We start from the raw sequence: 15,198 nt of genomic DNA, 5'->3' as shown, positions 1-15,198 counted from the left end.
AACAGGTCCTGTCCCTTTTCTGCTTATTTCAGGAAAAGGGAGGCAGTTGCCTTGGCCTCTGTAAGAAAATTGTAGTTACAAACCCCTGTCAAGCTAAAGCACTGTCAGTGGCTGAATCGGGCAAGGGAACTGCTTGTCACCTTGGGTTGTTTTGTGATAGCTTAGCAAAAACCTCTCCGTAAGTGCATCTGGCATCATGTTGTCACTTGTGAGCTTAGTTGTCCATGTGATACAGCCTTTGCAGACAATACTACTGAAAGGTTGCTCAAATCCAGCCTTTTTGGGAAGCTGGAAAAGTGTCTCACCTTGGTGACTTTTGCCTGTGTTTGCTTTGCTTCATCCATTATTTAAGTGGTTCTGTATCTGAACATTTTCCTAATGCTTTTTACCCTTCCCCTAGAGATGCCATAGAAAGAAATGCCCTGTTCCGGCAGAGATGCAATAATTTCTTCATAGATGTGGTCACTACCATGTGCTTCAAGGACAATGAACCCCCTCAGGCAGAGGTGATCCAAGAGCTCCTTAATCTGCTGTTTGTTTACAGAAGCCTCCTGGAAGGTTCAGGTGTGTTCCCTTCATCCCCATCTCAGCCTCCTGGAGCTGATTCTCTTGCCACTTTCTCTCACCTGCCAGATTTGTCTTTTCCTTATCTCTGCAGATCACCCTGCCATCTACACAAAGTTTCTGTCCCCATTTAACGATGAAGTGGATGAAACCCCCGTGATCCGCTCGGTAATGCTGAAGCTCCTGTTGAAGTACAGGTGAGCGCAGTCGGACGATCGATGGATGTTACGCTAGTGGGTGGTTCTTTGTCTCTCATGACCCTTTCAAACCGATCTATCGTTCTCCTCACTTCCACGCTGTCCATTGAATTTGAGTCATTACAGGTGAAATTCATCCTGTGCCTTTGTAATGCAGCTGGGCTGGCTTGCATGTAGCTCGTGTTGAAGAATCTGCCCAGCCTGTGCCAAGGTTTACCTAGCTGTTCTTGACCCAAACCTGTGCTGAACGTGGATGGCTTGGGTAACCTGAAGGTAGCTGACTAACTGATATGCTCTAGATCAGCAAAGCAACCCTCCTCCTCTGCAGATGTTTAATTAAGAATGATCTTTTGAGCTTGCAGACCTCCCCATTCACACTAGCTCTGCCAGCCTCCCCTTGCAGTCAGTGCACACTCAGCCCTTTCGAAGCATGATCCTCTCCGAAACCAGATGCTGAAAATAGATCAGGTGACTTATGCCCTAGAAATGCTGCCTGAGCATTGTTGATGATAAAAGCCTGCCTCAGGCTGTGGAGCTGGATGACGTCTGGCAGAACATGGCACCGTTGCTTTTCCAACTTCCAGATGGTTCCAGAGTGACCCCAGCTGTCCCGTGGGCATAACTAGTGCTTTGGACGGGATTTAGAGCATCAGTAATAGGTGTCAGTATTGCAGTTGTGGTAAGGGGGTGTTTTTCTCTCCTGTAGCTTCAATGAAGTGAAAAATGACGTGCAACACTACCTCTCCCAGGTAGAGCACAACAAGATCCTAGACAAAAATGATAAAAAAGAACTCTACTTGCTTTTTGTCAACTGCTTAGAGGTAAGAGTGCTGGGTAGGTAAGAGCTGGGCAATAAAACTGTGGCAGGAATAAAAAAGTCAAGAACAGAAAAATTCTTCTGCAATTTTAGGCACGTTTCTTGTGCGTGTAACTAGCTGCCCAACTAGAAAGCCCAAAAGGAAGCTTATGTGAAATCACCAGGTCAGAACCTGCTCTCCAGTAATGAGCCTTGCTGTTCAGGGTGAGGCTCATGCGTGTCTGCAGCGTTACATAAATTCTGTTTTCTCTTGGCCGCCTTGGGCAGGTGTCTTAAGTGTTAAGTGAGGCCTGACAAGGCTCAAACCCCAACACAGGAGTGCAGCAAGCAGGGGGATTTCTAGCTGCAGTAGTCCGCTGCTGGACTGCATTCTTGGTTTCATTTGCAGAGCTTTAGGTGGTTATGCTGTTTGGATTGTTCCCTTTCCTCCCCTTGCATAGCTTTTAATGCTTTGGATAACTTGAAACAAACTTGGGTGTGGGGTAGAGGTTTTGTTTCTTATAGTTTTCGTTAAAATGGCGACTGTAGATAAAATCAAAATTTGTATTCTTGCTAAGGGAAAGACAGGTAGAGCTTGGCACCTTGGCACACGGCATGTGTGTTTCAGCCCGTGTGGCCAGTCAGCATGCTCATAACTCTTGCTCGGCTACTTGCTTAGGACATACGGGAGTGCTTTGGGTGTGTGGGTGAAATGGTGCTTGGTGATGGGGCAGAGGTTTGGGATGAGCCCTGGAGAGATCACAGGGAGGAGCTAACGGCTTCGGGGTGGAGGGTGCCGTGAGAGAGGCAGCGTGGATGCATTGGAGACATCCGATTTCAGTGGTTCTGCCCATCTTTAGGATTCCATGTGTGAAAAGTCTGAGGGCAGCCTTGGATGTGAACATACAAACTATCTGCCTGGAGACAGAGGCTTTCCAGAGAACTATCTCCCAAGAAACAATCGAGAAACTCCTCAGGAATCATCTGTCGACTATCTGCAGGCAGTAGCCAAGGTTCGCTTGTACCTGAGTAAGGCTGCAGAGCTGCTCTTCGACGTGCATGAGCCCACGGGTAAGTCTAATTATTCTGCTGTCAAATGGAACCGCTGTGTGCAGGGCAAAGTCACCATGGGAGGTGGGCTGGACACTGCCAGTGCACCTGGGCTCTGCTACAACTTGTTTTGATGCGTGGCCAAGAACGAGTGTGTCAGCTTTCTTTGCTTTTCACCGGAGTGTCAGTTGTTATTTGTCCCCTCTACCATGGTTAGAAGTGCTCTATGGCTCGTGGTAAGGCTGTGCTGGGGACCCCTAGGCTGCAGTTACGTAGCAGTTGCACCCTGGGAAGGAGATTTATTTTATCCTCCAGATGCTAACAATGAAACTTTATTTAGAGACAACTAAATTGAACTTTACTGAATAAAACATAAATGAGGCTTCAGATACACGACTGCTGTAGGGCTTATTGTTTTATACGAACGAGAGCTCTGCACAGTGAAAAAGGATGAAGAGATACTTCAAAAGGAGAAAAAAAAAAGTAAAAAGTTTTGAGCTGATTTGCTGACCAATAGAGGAGAACAGTGTGTGGAGAGTGATATTACACAGTTCATGAAGCATCAAAGTCCAGTAACATAACTAACTCCAAGGGACTTCAGTGTCCAGCCCTTGGATGAGGATGTCAGGCTAGCGAGGTGCATCCCAGGAGATCGTTCTTAGGGAGCATCACCTCCTTGGCAGTTGAGATGATGCAGAGTTGTTATTGAGCAAGATGGAAGAGCTCTGAGAATGAACTACCCGTAAATGGGAAAACTTGTCCTTGTCGTGGTTTAACCCAACTGGCAACTAAGCCCCACGCAGCCACTCGCTCACTCCTTCCTGCCATGGTGTGATGGGGAGGAGAATTGGAAAGAAATCAAGCACTGCTGAGCAACAACTGAAACATCAGCGTGTTATCGGCATTGTTGTCACGCTACATCCAAAACACAGCACTGTACTGGCTACGAGGAAAAAAAATCAATTTTATCCCAGCTGAAACCAGGTCAGTCCTTGAGAGAAGGAAATGGAAGTAGAGTGTGTCATCACCTGTCAAAGACGTGGATCATTGTCTAAAATACAGCTGAGGAAACACTAGATAAGCATCCGAGGAAGAGAGGGCTCTCAAGTTCTTCTGTGTAATTAGTCAGTATTGGTAAAGGGAGCTTGGTGCAACAGCTAGTGCCGACAGAAGTTTTACAAAGCAGGATGTGGGTTTGCCTCTTTTTTTTTTTTTTAATTATTTTTTTCTTATTTTTTAAATTATTTTCCCCCTCCAGAGCAAGACCAGGTAGAGGAGAAGCAGCGTTACCTGGCAAACGTGAGGATGTTCTGCAGCCTCAGCAAGAACGACTGGCATCGTGTTTACCTGATCCGGAAACTCGCTAGTCAGCATGGGGTGGAGTTTGCTCAGAAGCTTGTCACAGAGGCACAGTTTAACTGGGTGTTCCCAGTGGAGGTTCTGCAACAGGTAAAGAGGAGGTGTCTCCTTGGAGATGGCTCTGGTCTCTGCTTGGTCTTCAGTTTGTGCTGCTTTGGGTGTTCTCGCTGTTGCGTGGCTCTAGGGGACTCGCCACAGTGGGAGTGGTTGTGAAGATGACTTATCCTCCCTCTGTTGCGTGGAGTCTCTTGGGGCAGTGAGGAGCCGTTTGAATTGTCATGCCTGCCTGCTGTCTCTTCCCAAAGGCTGAAATGGCACAGTTCTGGGGAGGAAGAGGAGATCCTGCCTTGTCCAGTGGCTGGTGCTCACCAGGGGCTTTCCCTTTTGTAGGTACACAACAGCCAGTCTAATCACATCGACCGTTACCTGGCATGTGGTGAGGATTACAGAGTCCTGCGTGATGCTGTGGGGAAAGCCATGATCGAGTGTAACACGGAGGGGCTGCTGGAGGCAGGGCAGGTGGGCACACTCTCCTCACCATAATCCTGTAGTGGGTTCTGGATGGCCAGCGTTGAAGCTTTGTGCGTTTCCAACTGGGTGTTGGAAGAATAAAATACTTGAGCGGTTTCTAATGTAAAACACTCAATCAGCTTGAGTGCTGTCAGATTGCTCATTTAGGCACTACCCCCCTGCATCTGAGGGGGGAGCTTTACCACAGACCTGCTGAAGCCTGCATATCCAGTAACTTGAGCTGTGACAGCTATAGCCTGTTCTCTGCCTTATCATCAGTTCTTCTTTCCCAGGCATCTCGCAGCACCCTGGCTGTACGGTCTGTCCACCTGCTCCTGGCGATTTTCAGAGAGGTCACTGCTCTGTATGGAAACAGTGACTCAAGTCTTCATCCCACACAGCAGGTGAGATACTTTGGAAGTGAAGTGACAAACATTATAAGGATGAATGAGGTTTGAATTGTTGGTGGAAAAGCCTTTTGTTCTTCTGCCCCAAATACGGTCATGTCCTGATCTCAGCAGACTGGAAATATTTTCAAAGCAGGGCAACGCAGCCTGGGAAGCAGCTGATAGTGCTCTTCAGTTTGGTGGGCAATATCATGCTGATTTTATTCCTTTTAAATACATGCTTTCAGCAAAGAGATGCAATGACTGAGTTCATCCGGAGCGCCCGAGTCCTGAACTCTCCAGACCTGCAGGACTTTGCAGCTTCTCTTGTGATGAATGCGCTGCCGTCTCTGATGGTGGATCCTCAAAGCTTCGACCGCAACGGAGCCCTGATTGAAATGGCTGTTCACACCGCAGCTGTCCTGCTGTGCGGGCACAACCCCATCTTGCAGCCCCTGAGGAACCTGGCATTCCATCCACACACCATGGAGGTAAAGAGCTTTAGCTCAGATGGCCATTCAACCTGTCGATGGTTCTTTCATGTATCTGCTGGATCCTCTATAACCTAACCTTAACATCAAAAGCACCAACTTACTGGTTTAGCTGTAAATTACCAATGCATGATTATTTCAGTGTTGTTGGGATTAATTAGCACAACAACCAGCTCCGGACTGGTACCTTTTCAAGGTACCTCTGCATCCTGAGCAGTATCGAGCAAATAATTTCGCTGATATTTGATGAGCCAGTCTGAAAGCAGTTGGCAGGTCATGATGTGGAGACCTGTGTGCCCTAGAGGATAATGGCTTGTGGAGCCCTGGGCTGAGTCAGGGTGGAAGGATCTGCTGCTCTGCTTCCTTGGGCTATCAAAGGTGTAAGGGGATGTGCTGGTACATACCAGGGTACATCAGGCCACCCCAAGAGGAATCCAGTTCAAGAGGTCTAGAGAGTGCACATGCCCTAAGGCTTAACAATATTGACAGTTCTGAAGGGTGGGTTTTCAAAGGTAGAATTTGAAAATGTGCATCTACATCATCTGCCTGACCTCTGCCTTCCGGTGTCTCTTGTTCCCCACCATGAACAAAGAACTGGTGAGCGACTGCTACAGGAAAGAACTGATTTATATAGTCATGTCACCTCTTTTCCTTTTCCCTCCTTAGCACGCTTTTCTGCCTACAATGCCAGAAGATATAATGGTTCAGGCAAGGGCCTGGACAGGAGTGGCCACTCTGCGCTGGTACAGTAAGTGCTCCTGACTGGCTGTGAAAGAAATGGAAGGGTAATCCTTGGGTTTGGAATGATACTGTTCCAAACGTGAGGACAGATGCACTCTTCTTGTCAGCATGAGTTAATCTTTGTAAATTAAGATTTGTATCTATGGTTTGTGTGGGTAATGCCTCAAAGTGCATCGAGCTTCTGTTGAGTTTCAAGCTTGTAGCTGTCTACAAAGTTTGGGAGTGCAGAAGACCTGTCCTGTTACTTCTGGCAGTGTTGAAGTGGTGCGAGCTGAAGAGGAGCACTTTGCCACCTTCCTGGCCCGCTTGTAGTTCTCTGCTTTCCGCAGTAGGATCTCACTGCAGACGAGGAATCCAGGGGTGGGATTACCAGCCCATTTGGTCTGCAGTAGCAGAGTCTTTCAGGCTTCCATTCCTTGTTTCTCAAGGGGAGAAGCACTGAAAAATTCCTTGGTTCCTATGCGGGTTTATCCCTCCTTTGAGCTTTGGGACAGTCAGTACTTTTCACTAGACCTTGAAGCATATTTCTTCCTCCAAGATGATGGTCTCTATGAAGGGAAATAATGGGGGCTTTATAAATGTCTGTCTTACAATACTGTCCTGTTTGTTCCTCTTGACAGCATGTCCAAATGGCCACCCCTGCACTGTAGGAGAGGTAAGAATTTGAGACTGGTGGGTTTTGAAGCAGGCAGTGTTTTTAACAAGAAACTGCTCTATTTTGTTTGCTGGTTTTAATCTTCTGTTGCACAGTGGTTAATTTTCTAAACTCTGTATTATTAATAATTTTGCTATTGTAATGTAAAATTTAGAATAGCTGTAATGCAGCTGATACCATAAATCTAGGAAACGAGAGGCAGAGGTCCTTTGCCCAGCATATAGCAGTTTTTGAAATAACCAGTAACAGCCCGGATTTTTGTTTCATTCCCTTTCTCTGCTGGCGAGGCTCTTACTCCAGAATTCCCTGTTCTCATTTTGCTTTTTGCTAGTGTGGCCTCCCCATGGAAACCAGCCACTGTCTCGACTGTGGTGCCCGAGTTGGAGGGGAACAGCACAAACCACTGCGTGGCTTTCACGAATTCCGGTATGCTTTGGTTCCTCAACCTTTCCAGCACTAAATGATACAGCACTTGCTGTGACACTTCCAAGGCAAAAGGTACCAACTACTTCTTGCTGCTGCCTGGAAGGTGGCACGTGGGATTCCCTGTTAGCTCGGACAGTGCCCTCTGAGGGGAAAGAGGCTTGGCCTCTAGGAGTGCTGGTATAACTCTGCCTTTGCAGAAACTGCCTTAACGTAAGATCTTATCAAGCTGCTAGTTGAGGGTTTTTCATCTCCCTGCTCATCCAGGCTGACACAGGTTACGTGGTTCTACACCACCATATAGGAATAGGCCACACTTTCTTAAATGCGTCAGGGTGACCGAAGAACTTCGACCAGAGCTCCAGGAACTGACCTGTGCTCCCTTCTGCCCGGTTCTCTGGATTTGCACTTACAGCCCTTCTGTAAGAATGTTAAAGTTACTAATTCAAACAGCAGTGGCTTCTCTTCTGGCCTGCATGGAGTTGGCTAATCCTGCCCTACAGGCTGGACATTGCCTCTCTCATACAAATCTTATTAGGAAGAGGTGTTCAAGGAAGAACAGCAAGAATCGGCCAGCAAAACCAAATTGGCTTATTTGTGTACAAAACTTACTGGAAGTCCTATTCCTCTGTAGCACTTTTAATTAGCAGCTTTTATGGCATTCAGAGAATTTATGGGTCAAAAAGACTTTCTGGGTGTCAAAGACCTCTCTTGTGTGGTTTTTGTCGAGGCAAAAAATACTATGTGTACGCTTCCCAACAGGACTAATGAAGACAGAACTCAAACTGGCCACATACTTGGAGATGTACAACACAGAAGAACAATGGGACTGTCTGATCGGACCATGTCCCCGGTCGTCTTCGTTCTGATACGCTTGCTCACACATTTGGCAATGTTGCTGGGAGCCACAAGAGATCCTCAGGTATCTTCCAATGATAGTTCCAAGTGGCTGCATGAAATGTAGCGAAACCTTTGCGTGATGCTGGTCCTTTTCATCACACTGCCAAGTAACTAGGGCAGTCTTTCAAGATGCAAGACCCAAATTCACTTTCCTCCTTGCCCAGGAGTGATTTTGGTTCCTTCATGCGCTTGCATGCAGGCATGTACACACGTCCCTGCCTTTATTTGTTCAAGGGGTAGGAATCCTCTAGGATGGAGGTGACTTTCTGGTCAGACTGCAGTTCAGCATGCCTTGTGCTTGAACTGGGCGTTACTGGCTGTGCTCATTCTTGCCTTTTGCTGCTCTTTAGTCATTGCAGAAGATTATCAAGCCACCGGTGTGCAACTCGGTGAGTTTCCTGCAGCAGCATATTCAGGAGGACTTGGCACAGCTGACAAAAATTTTGGGGAAGAGCGTGGATGAGCCTATCAACATCCTTCACCTTGTCCTCAGCAGCCTCCTCAAGGACACCCATCAGCACCCAGGCCAGTGTAAGGAAAGCTCCCTGCCATACCACATCTGCCAGCGGTGTTGGCATTTTCAGGGCAGCAGTTACTTCGCTTCTTTGCTGATAGACCGTTTCCCACACAGTAGCTGAGCTGATGAGGAAGGTCTAGAAATTTGAGGCTTGTGGCTTACTGTAGGGAGTGAAGAGTTTTTGGCTGTTTACGTCTCTTTCGGTCAAGTATCGGGGTTTGCAAGGTTTGGTGCATAATTCTGACAAGGAATTCCTGAGTAAATAACCTCAGGAGATATTGACAGAGCTCTCAGCTCACAAGCAGAGGTACTACTCAAAGCACAGAGGCTCCTGCTGTGTATAATCCATGCACTGTAGTGCCCTCTAAGTGACTACCGAGAAGCTATTTGGTAGAAAAGGGGTGGCAGAGTGTGGCTCGTGGTAGAATCCGGAGTTCAAGTTGACATGAGTCACTGTGTCTTAGAGGCATTTGTCAAATGCAATAGCTGTATTTTTAGTGTGTGACGGCATGACCAGTATTCCAAGCTCTGTTCTTTGGTCTGTCGTTGATCGTGGTCTGCCCTTGGACAACTCATTTAACCTTTCTGGGATGATGAATGACTTGTATGAGGGTCAGCATCATTCCAGTGAGTGACTGGACCGAAGCTTCTGAAAGCCTGTGATCATTGTGTGCCACTTTGGGTGACACTTGCTAGACCAAGACACTCATGTAGCTGCTAGGACCTCTGTAATTGCTCTTGGCTCATCATGCTCACTTGCAAGGACGTCACGTCGGGAAGCTTAGAGAACCTGTGCTTTCCTTTAACTGAAATATTGCGGCTGTAAGAGACTAAATATTCCTTTTGCAGGGCCAGTTCACTTTGATGATGTGCTCTCCACCAAGGGAAAGAGAAACAAATGGGAAGAAATTGTTGTGAAGACCATTATTGTTCCTGAATTGGAGGTGAGAAATTCGCTGTATAACACTTCAGTAGCTGAGTGGTTCAAAGTCCACTTACTTGGAAATCTGGCCTGCTGCAATATCTGTGCTACGCTTTTTTCCCCCCATGTACGTCATCTCAAGAATGGAAGACCTGCGAGTTGGATGAGCTGGCCAACAAAGAATAACTTTATGGTATAAACAGCTGTTTGCAGTATGTGATTTACAGGCCTTCCCTGGGAGTTCATCTTCTGCTTTGACATATTTCTGCATCAACTGACCATCAAGCTATTGGGGAAATACACTCTAGTGGGGGTTCAGCATGGCAGGACACTGCCAATTCTGATACAATTTTTTTTTTCTTAATGCAGGATTTGGATAAAAAACTTCTGAAGTTAAATAGACAAATACAAGACGATGAGAGAATTTCTTCCAATCCAATAGTGAAAATAGTGTATGGTGACCCGGCCACTTTCCTGTCCCAGCTGCCCAAGCACAGTCACATACATCATTCCAAGATGTGGAGCTGCCGAAAGAGGATTTCGGTGGAGAACCTAGGCCATGTAGTCCAGCAAAAGAATGCCCCGGACACGGTCCCTCTCCTTTGGAAGTTTCTGCAGAAGGTGGGTGTGAGCAGGGATGAGAGACGGCCGTGTTCAGAGGTCAGTTCCCAGAGTCTCAGGCTGGTTGAGGTTGGAAGGGATGTCTGGAGGTCATCTGGTCCAGCCCCCTGCTCGGGCAGGGTTGCCTAGAACCAGTTGCCCAGGACTGAACCACTATTTGATATACGGTGTCTTTATTCAGTGTCTTTATTCTCATAACTTAGTGTAATCTTGAGAACTGCATGTGTAAAATATTTTTTCTTTTAAATATTTAAAGAGTAATTCCATAAAAGTATTTGAAGCTGCTTAGTCCAAGAACAACCTTACTCATAAGCCCCCTTTCCCTCTTCCAGGAAAGAGAACTGAGGCTGGTTAAATACTTACCAGAGATTCTGGCTCTGCAGAGAGACTTGGTGAGGCGATTTCAGAACACCGCTGATGTCAGGCACTGCTCAATCAGAGACTTCCTCAACGAACCCCTCTCAGGTGAGAAGACTCTGCCAAAACTAATGAGTGAAACAAAAAGCACTGGATAGTCCAGTTGAAAATGAAGGTGAAAACTTCTCTTGGGCTTGTGCTCTCAAGCCCTCATATTTTCCTTTTAACTCCTATCCAAGTGAATTGGGGACCTTAACCCTGGAGTCTTGCTTGGAAAAGTCATCAGGTGACTTTAAAGCAAATTAAGCACAGAAAGCTTGTTCACTAGGGTGGGGACTCTGCTCAGAGATAGGCAGGATAACTTCCTGAATGCAGCAGTGGGTGTGTTGAATTCTTAAGCTCTGCCCTAGAGTAGGGCCTGCCTAAAAGGTGCAATAAATGCCCTTCCCTCCCATTCATGAGCAGCATACAGACATTTTGCAGCAACTCCTTCAATCCTACTATAAAGTACAGCCACTTATGTCTCTAAGTGGTTTTCCATAAGTACTTAAAAGTCGTGCAGAATCAGACCAACGATCCACCCAGCCTTGTAGCCTGGGCCAATAGCAGACAATAATGGAAGAATATAAACAGAGCAAATGACTCAATTTAATGCCATTAGAAAACTGTTTAATGTCTGTTTAGTCCCTCTTGACCCGTTTGAGCAGTTGCCTGGAGTTCAGTGGTGTGCTTTGAGGATTCTTATATTGCGGCATTTCACGGTGTTGCCAGTAAAAGGTGTTTCAGGGAATTGTCTTTCTGTTTCTCCTCAGATGTGATGCGGGACCTGTTACAGAGGAGAGTGAACGTGTTTCTGTCTGTGTGGAACAAGCTGAGAAGTTCACTGGACACCAATGGTGAGTTCCCTTATTTCCCAGCATTTTGAGTGCTAGAAGCAGGGGCTTGCAGCTGTCAGACGATGCTCCCCTACTGCTACTCTTCGACAGTTCAAGTTCCTCCCATCAGTGATGCTGAGAGATCCCCAAAACTGACCTTGGCCATTAAAGGTTTAAGAAGATCTAGGTGCAAATGGGAGAACTTGTTTCCCTGTTGCAGTATTCTCACCTGAACTCACTCCCTTTAGGGCTCACACGTAATGGAAAGAGTGCTGCTTTTCTCAGGTTCTATACTTTCTCCTGACCTGGGTCAGCTCAGGAGAGGCTTGCTCATTGTGGGCTGGCTCTGGGCCACCTGAAGCAGTCTTCTCTGCCTTTTATTTCAGGGGAAATTAAGCTTCCTAAAGGCTACTGTGATGCTGACCTGACCCTGGACAGCAAGCTTGAGGTCCTTCTGCCACGTCGACAGGGGCTCGGCCTCTGCTCCACAGCCTTGGCCAGCTATCTCATTAGTCTGCACAATGACTTTATCCACTCGGTGAACAAACACACCAAGGAAGATGATGGGTACGTCGCTATTCCAGCCAGGCACTTTGCTGGGCTCTGTTGTATTACCTGCTACCACACAAGCAGCTCTTCCTGCTTCATCAAGGCTTCTCGCTCTGAAGGGAGACTTTTCTCTCCTGCAGGTACTTGATCAGCCCGTTGGAAGTGGCTGACCTGCACTTGATCAGTTATGAGGTTGAGAGAGACCTGATTCCTCTGATCTTGTCCAACTGCCAGTACAGCATGGAGAAGGGAGGGGAGACGTTGGAGGACTGTAATCTGGAAAGGATCCAGCAGCAAGTCGTCAGCAAGTTCCTGCAGGGGAAACCACTCATCACCCTGACGGTAGGACAGGGCAGCTAGCTCTGTGTTCTGCAGACGCCTTCTTGGCTGATGTTGGAGCCCTGCAGTGTTTGCTGCAGCCAGGCATGCACTGGAGCAGGGTAAGTGATGTTACCAAAGCGTTAAACCCATGGGTGTGTCTCCTGACAGGGAATACCCACCCTCGTGTACAGGCAGGATCGGAATTACGAACAGCTGTTCAGCAATGTCAGGAATAAGCTGGATCAGGTGGGTTTCTGCACTGGAGGAAACAGGGCAAGCATGTGACTCCTGGCACCCCAAGAAATGTTAGGTTTGTCTTCTGTCGCTTGCCTGGTGCATCTGAAGGCTTGTCCGCTCATCTCTCGGTGTGCCTTCAGTAGGTACAAACCGGCCTTTTGTCAGTCAGGACTTAGAAAGGAAAGGGGTACGGTTAATCATTTCCAGTTTCTTAAATCTGGGGCTCTGCCATGACTTTAGCAACTTGAGCAGCAATAAGGAATGGCTCTAAACTAATATTAGTCACTGCTTTTCTTCATGGTTTTCAGAGCGCTCTGCCCAGTTCTGTGATGAACATGATCAGTGGGGAACTACAGTCTTACAGTGATGTCTGTGATGCTCTGTCCGTCGCTGAAATTACCTTGGGATTCCTGGCCATGGCTGGAGAGAATGCGGAGATGCTGCTGACTGACTACATTGAAAACATTCTGCAGATGGGTGATCAGACAAACCCTCATGTACTGCAGGTGAGTCCTGAGAGCAAAACTCTTATTCTCACAGGATAAAATCTGCACGGGTTTATACTAAATTCAGCCAGCCTGATCTCTGAGCCCAGCAAAACTTCAGCTTGAAAAGGTATGGGATAGAATTCCCTTCTCACCATATTCAACAGCTGGGGGGGGGGAACAATTTTCACTTGGCCTGCAACCAGGGTTTGCAAGGTGGGAGCATCTAACAGCTTGGGATGCTCTGCAGGTTCTTGCAAAACCCTGCTGAAAGGTCAGGTGCAGGATATGCAGAAGGTCAAACTCTTCTCTGCAGTTTGAAGCTCTTCTGTCAGCACCAGGAAGGAGACTTCTCAGTTGAGTGTCAGCATAATTAGTTGCAATGCTAAAACTGAGAAAAGGGAGAACTTTCAATTATGTGTCAGGTTTCAGTGACACTGGCTTGCCTGGTGCTGAGCAGGATTGAAAACATCCCTTTACCTCTCAAAAGTGGTGACAGGGGAAGGTCTTATCTCCTAATGATGTGTGAAAAGAGGCCTTTTACTGATGGACGTTATGACAAGCAGGTGTGACATAGCCCTATCACTTTCTCACTCCCTTTCACCATACCAAGAAGATGGATTGTTGAAGGTAAAATGGGGAAGAGAGAGAAGCCTATTGCAGATGGGCTTCTACACCCAGGTTAAAAGGGCTTGTGCTCCTCAGGAGCTTTGACCTGCATGGGCAGGGTGGGGTGTGGACAGGTTCCTAAATACATCCCTTACATCCACGTTCACTCCATATACGTGTGTTTCAGGCCCTTAGACGATGCCATTTAAAGCACAGCGTAGCCCTATGGCAACTTCTCTCCACCCGCAAATCTGAGCATCTTCTGCGCCTCAGAAGGGTAAGGTACACTGGCTGCTTCAGTGACTGATGAGCCCTTTCCTCTTCTCTAAATGAAGTTGCTCAGATGTGTATGGTTGGTTGGTTTTGTTTACCCCTCGCTGCATTTTTTAGGATCCTTTTGTAGACATCGGTACAGACTACAAAGCTGAGCTCAGCCCAGAGCTTGCCAAGCTCCTCAACACCTTCCTCGTCCACTCAAGGCTGGAAACTTTCCTGCAGGAGCTCCATGAAATGATCATCTTGAAGCTGAGACGTGTCCAAGCTGCGGATGTATTCAGACCCACGTGGAGGTAACGGAGTTACACAGTCCAAACCAGCCTGGTTGTTTGTTGTTGTTGGTGGTGGTGGTGGTTGTTGTTGGTGGTGTTAGCTTGAGCTTCTCTGCCTCTGCAAATGCATGTGCTGGAACCGGTTGCCTTGGCGAATGACTGCCCTGCTGGCTGCACAGCACAGCCATCAACACTAAGACTGTGCAGCTCGTTCTCAGACATGCTGCCTGTTTCTGGCGTGTGTGACTCTTCATCTAACACGAGCTATTTTGGGAACAAGAGCTGCTGTTCATGAGCTCTAAAGACAAACACAAGCCCTTCTGCAGTTGCTCAGATGAGCACACTCAGGTTTCCACACGCACCGCTTGGTCCTAACCCCTTGTTTCTGACCTGCAGCCTCCCCTTTCTGGGTTCTTCTGCCTGGCTGTTCAATCCTTCTCGTTACAAAAGACACGTGTGCTTAATCCTGCTGCATTCCTACCACACAAAATACTATGATGTGGCATGTGTAGTTTGCTGCACACCATCTGTTGATGCTACTTTTGCTCTGTTTTCCAGCCTGAAGGAATCGCTCATCGCTTACCTGGATGCAAAAGACTCTGAGTTAGCTCCAGAGCTCCAAGAGCTGTTCCCAGAGGAGATTCTTCTCTCTCACGCTACCGCTACATGGAAAGCAGCTGCTGTCTTCAAAAGGGAGCGTAGGGAAAGCTAGGACCCCTGGCACACTAGTTATTTCTGATACCCAGGGACCTTTAGTGCCACAACCACCTCGTGTCAGATTCTGGCACCTCCTGGGCTTGGGTTTTTTGGGGCTGAGTTGATTTTTTTTATTAACTTCAGTACCAAAAGGGTGATGTAAAGAGGAGATGCTTTACTGCTGCTGCCCCTATAAGCAGAGCCTCTTGAAGGTTTCATACCAAACCACCCCCAAGGGCCCCTGGTGAAGATGAAGGATTTTCTCAGAACGCACCATTCTCTAGGGCTGGGAACGGCTGCTTTGGGTGGGTGGGTTGTTTCGTTTGTTAGTTCGTTCGTTCGTTCGTTCGTTTTCACTCTGCATTTCCCCTTTTCCCACTTGCCCCCCC

General features: G+C 47.4%; 1 protein-coding gene across 1 annotated transcript in view; it reads left to right on the top strand.

Moving 5' to 3' along the window:
• RNF213 (ring finger protein 213) overlaps positions 1–15,184 on the top strand; it is a 52,427-nt gene extending 37,243 nt beyond the window's left edge. Inside the window, exons 43-66 of the mRNA XM_086473436.1 lie at positions 401–564; positions 659–761; positions 1,468–1,582; positions 2,418–2,628; positions 3,866–4,056; positions 4,357–4,485; positions 4,770–4,880; positions 5,111–5,353; positions 6,020–6,101; positions 6,715–6,749; positions 7,081–7,175; positions 7,935–8,094; positions 8,423–8,603; positions 9,439–9,533; positions 9,881–10,132; positions 10,465–10,597; positions 11,302–11,385; positions 11,751–11,931; positions 12,054–12,255; positions 12,403–12,480; positions 12,780–12,977; positions 13,753–13,842; positions 13,956–14,134; positions 14,672–15,184. Of these exons, the coding sequence (XP_086329562.1) occupies positions 401–564; positions 659–761; positions 1,468–1,582; positions 2,418–2,628; positions 3,866–4,056; positions 4,357–4,485; positions 4,770–4,880; positions 5,111–5,353; positions 6,020–6,101; positions 6,715–6,749; positions 7,081–7,175; positions 7,935–8,094; positions 8,423–8,603; positions 9,439–9,533; positions 9,881–10,132; positions 10,465–10,597; positions 11,302–11,385; positions 11,751–11,931; positions 12,054–12,255; positions 12,403–12,480; positions 12,780–12,977; positions 13,753–13,842; positions 13,956–14,134; positions 14,672–14,825 (3,466 nt within the window). The 3' untranslated portion in view covers positions 14,826–15,184. The remainder of the gene's footprint in view (positions 1–400; positions 565–658; positions 762–1,467; positions 1,583–2,417; positions 2,629–3,865; positions 4,057–4,356; positions 4,486–4,769; positions 4,881–5,110; positions 5,354–6,019; positions 6,102–6,714; positions 6,750–7,080; positions 7,176–7,934; positions 8,095–8,422; positions 8,604–9,438; positions 9,534–9,880; positions 10,133–10,464; positions 10,598–11,301; positions 11,386–11,750; positions 11,932–12,053; positions 12,256–12,402; positions 12,481–12,779; positions 12,978–13,752; positions 13,843–13,955; positions 14,135–14,671) is intronic.
• The last annotated feature ends 14 nt before the right edge of the window (positions 15,185–15,198 follow it).

Source organism: Leptosomus discolor, chromosome 15 (assembly GCF_034619465.1).
Source record: "Leptosomus discolor isolate bLepDis1 chromosome 15, bLepDis1.hap2, whole genome shotgun sequence".
Taxonomy (NCBI): Eukaryota; Metazoa; Chordata; class Aves; order Leptosomiformes; family Leptosomidae; genus Leptosomus; species Leptosomus discolor.
Note: the sequence above shows the minus strand (reverse complement) of the source record. Positions and strands in the feature narration are given on the sequence as shown.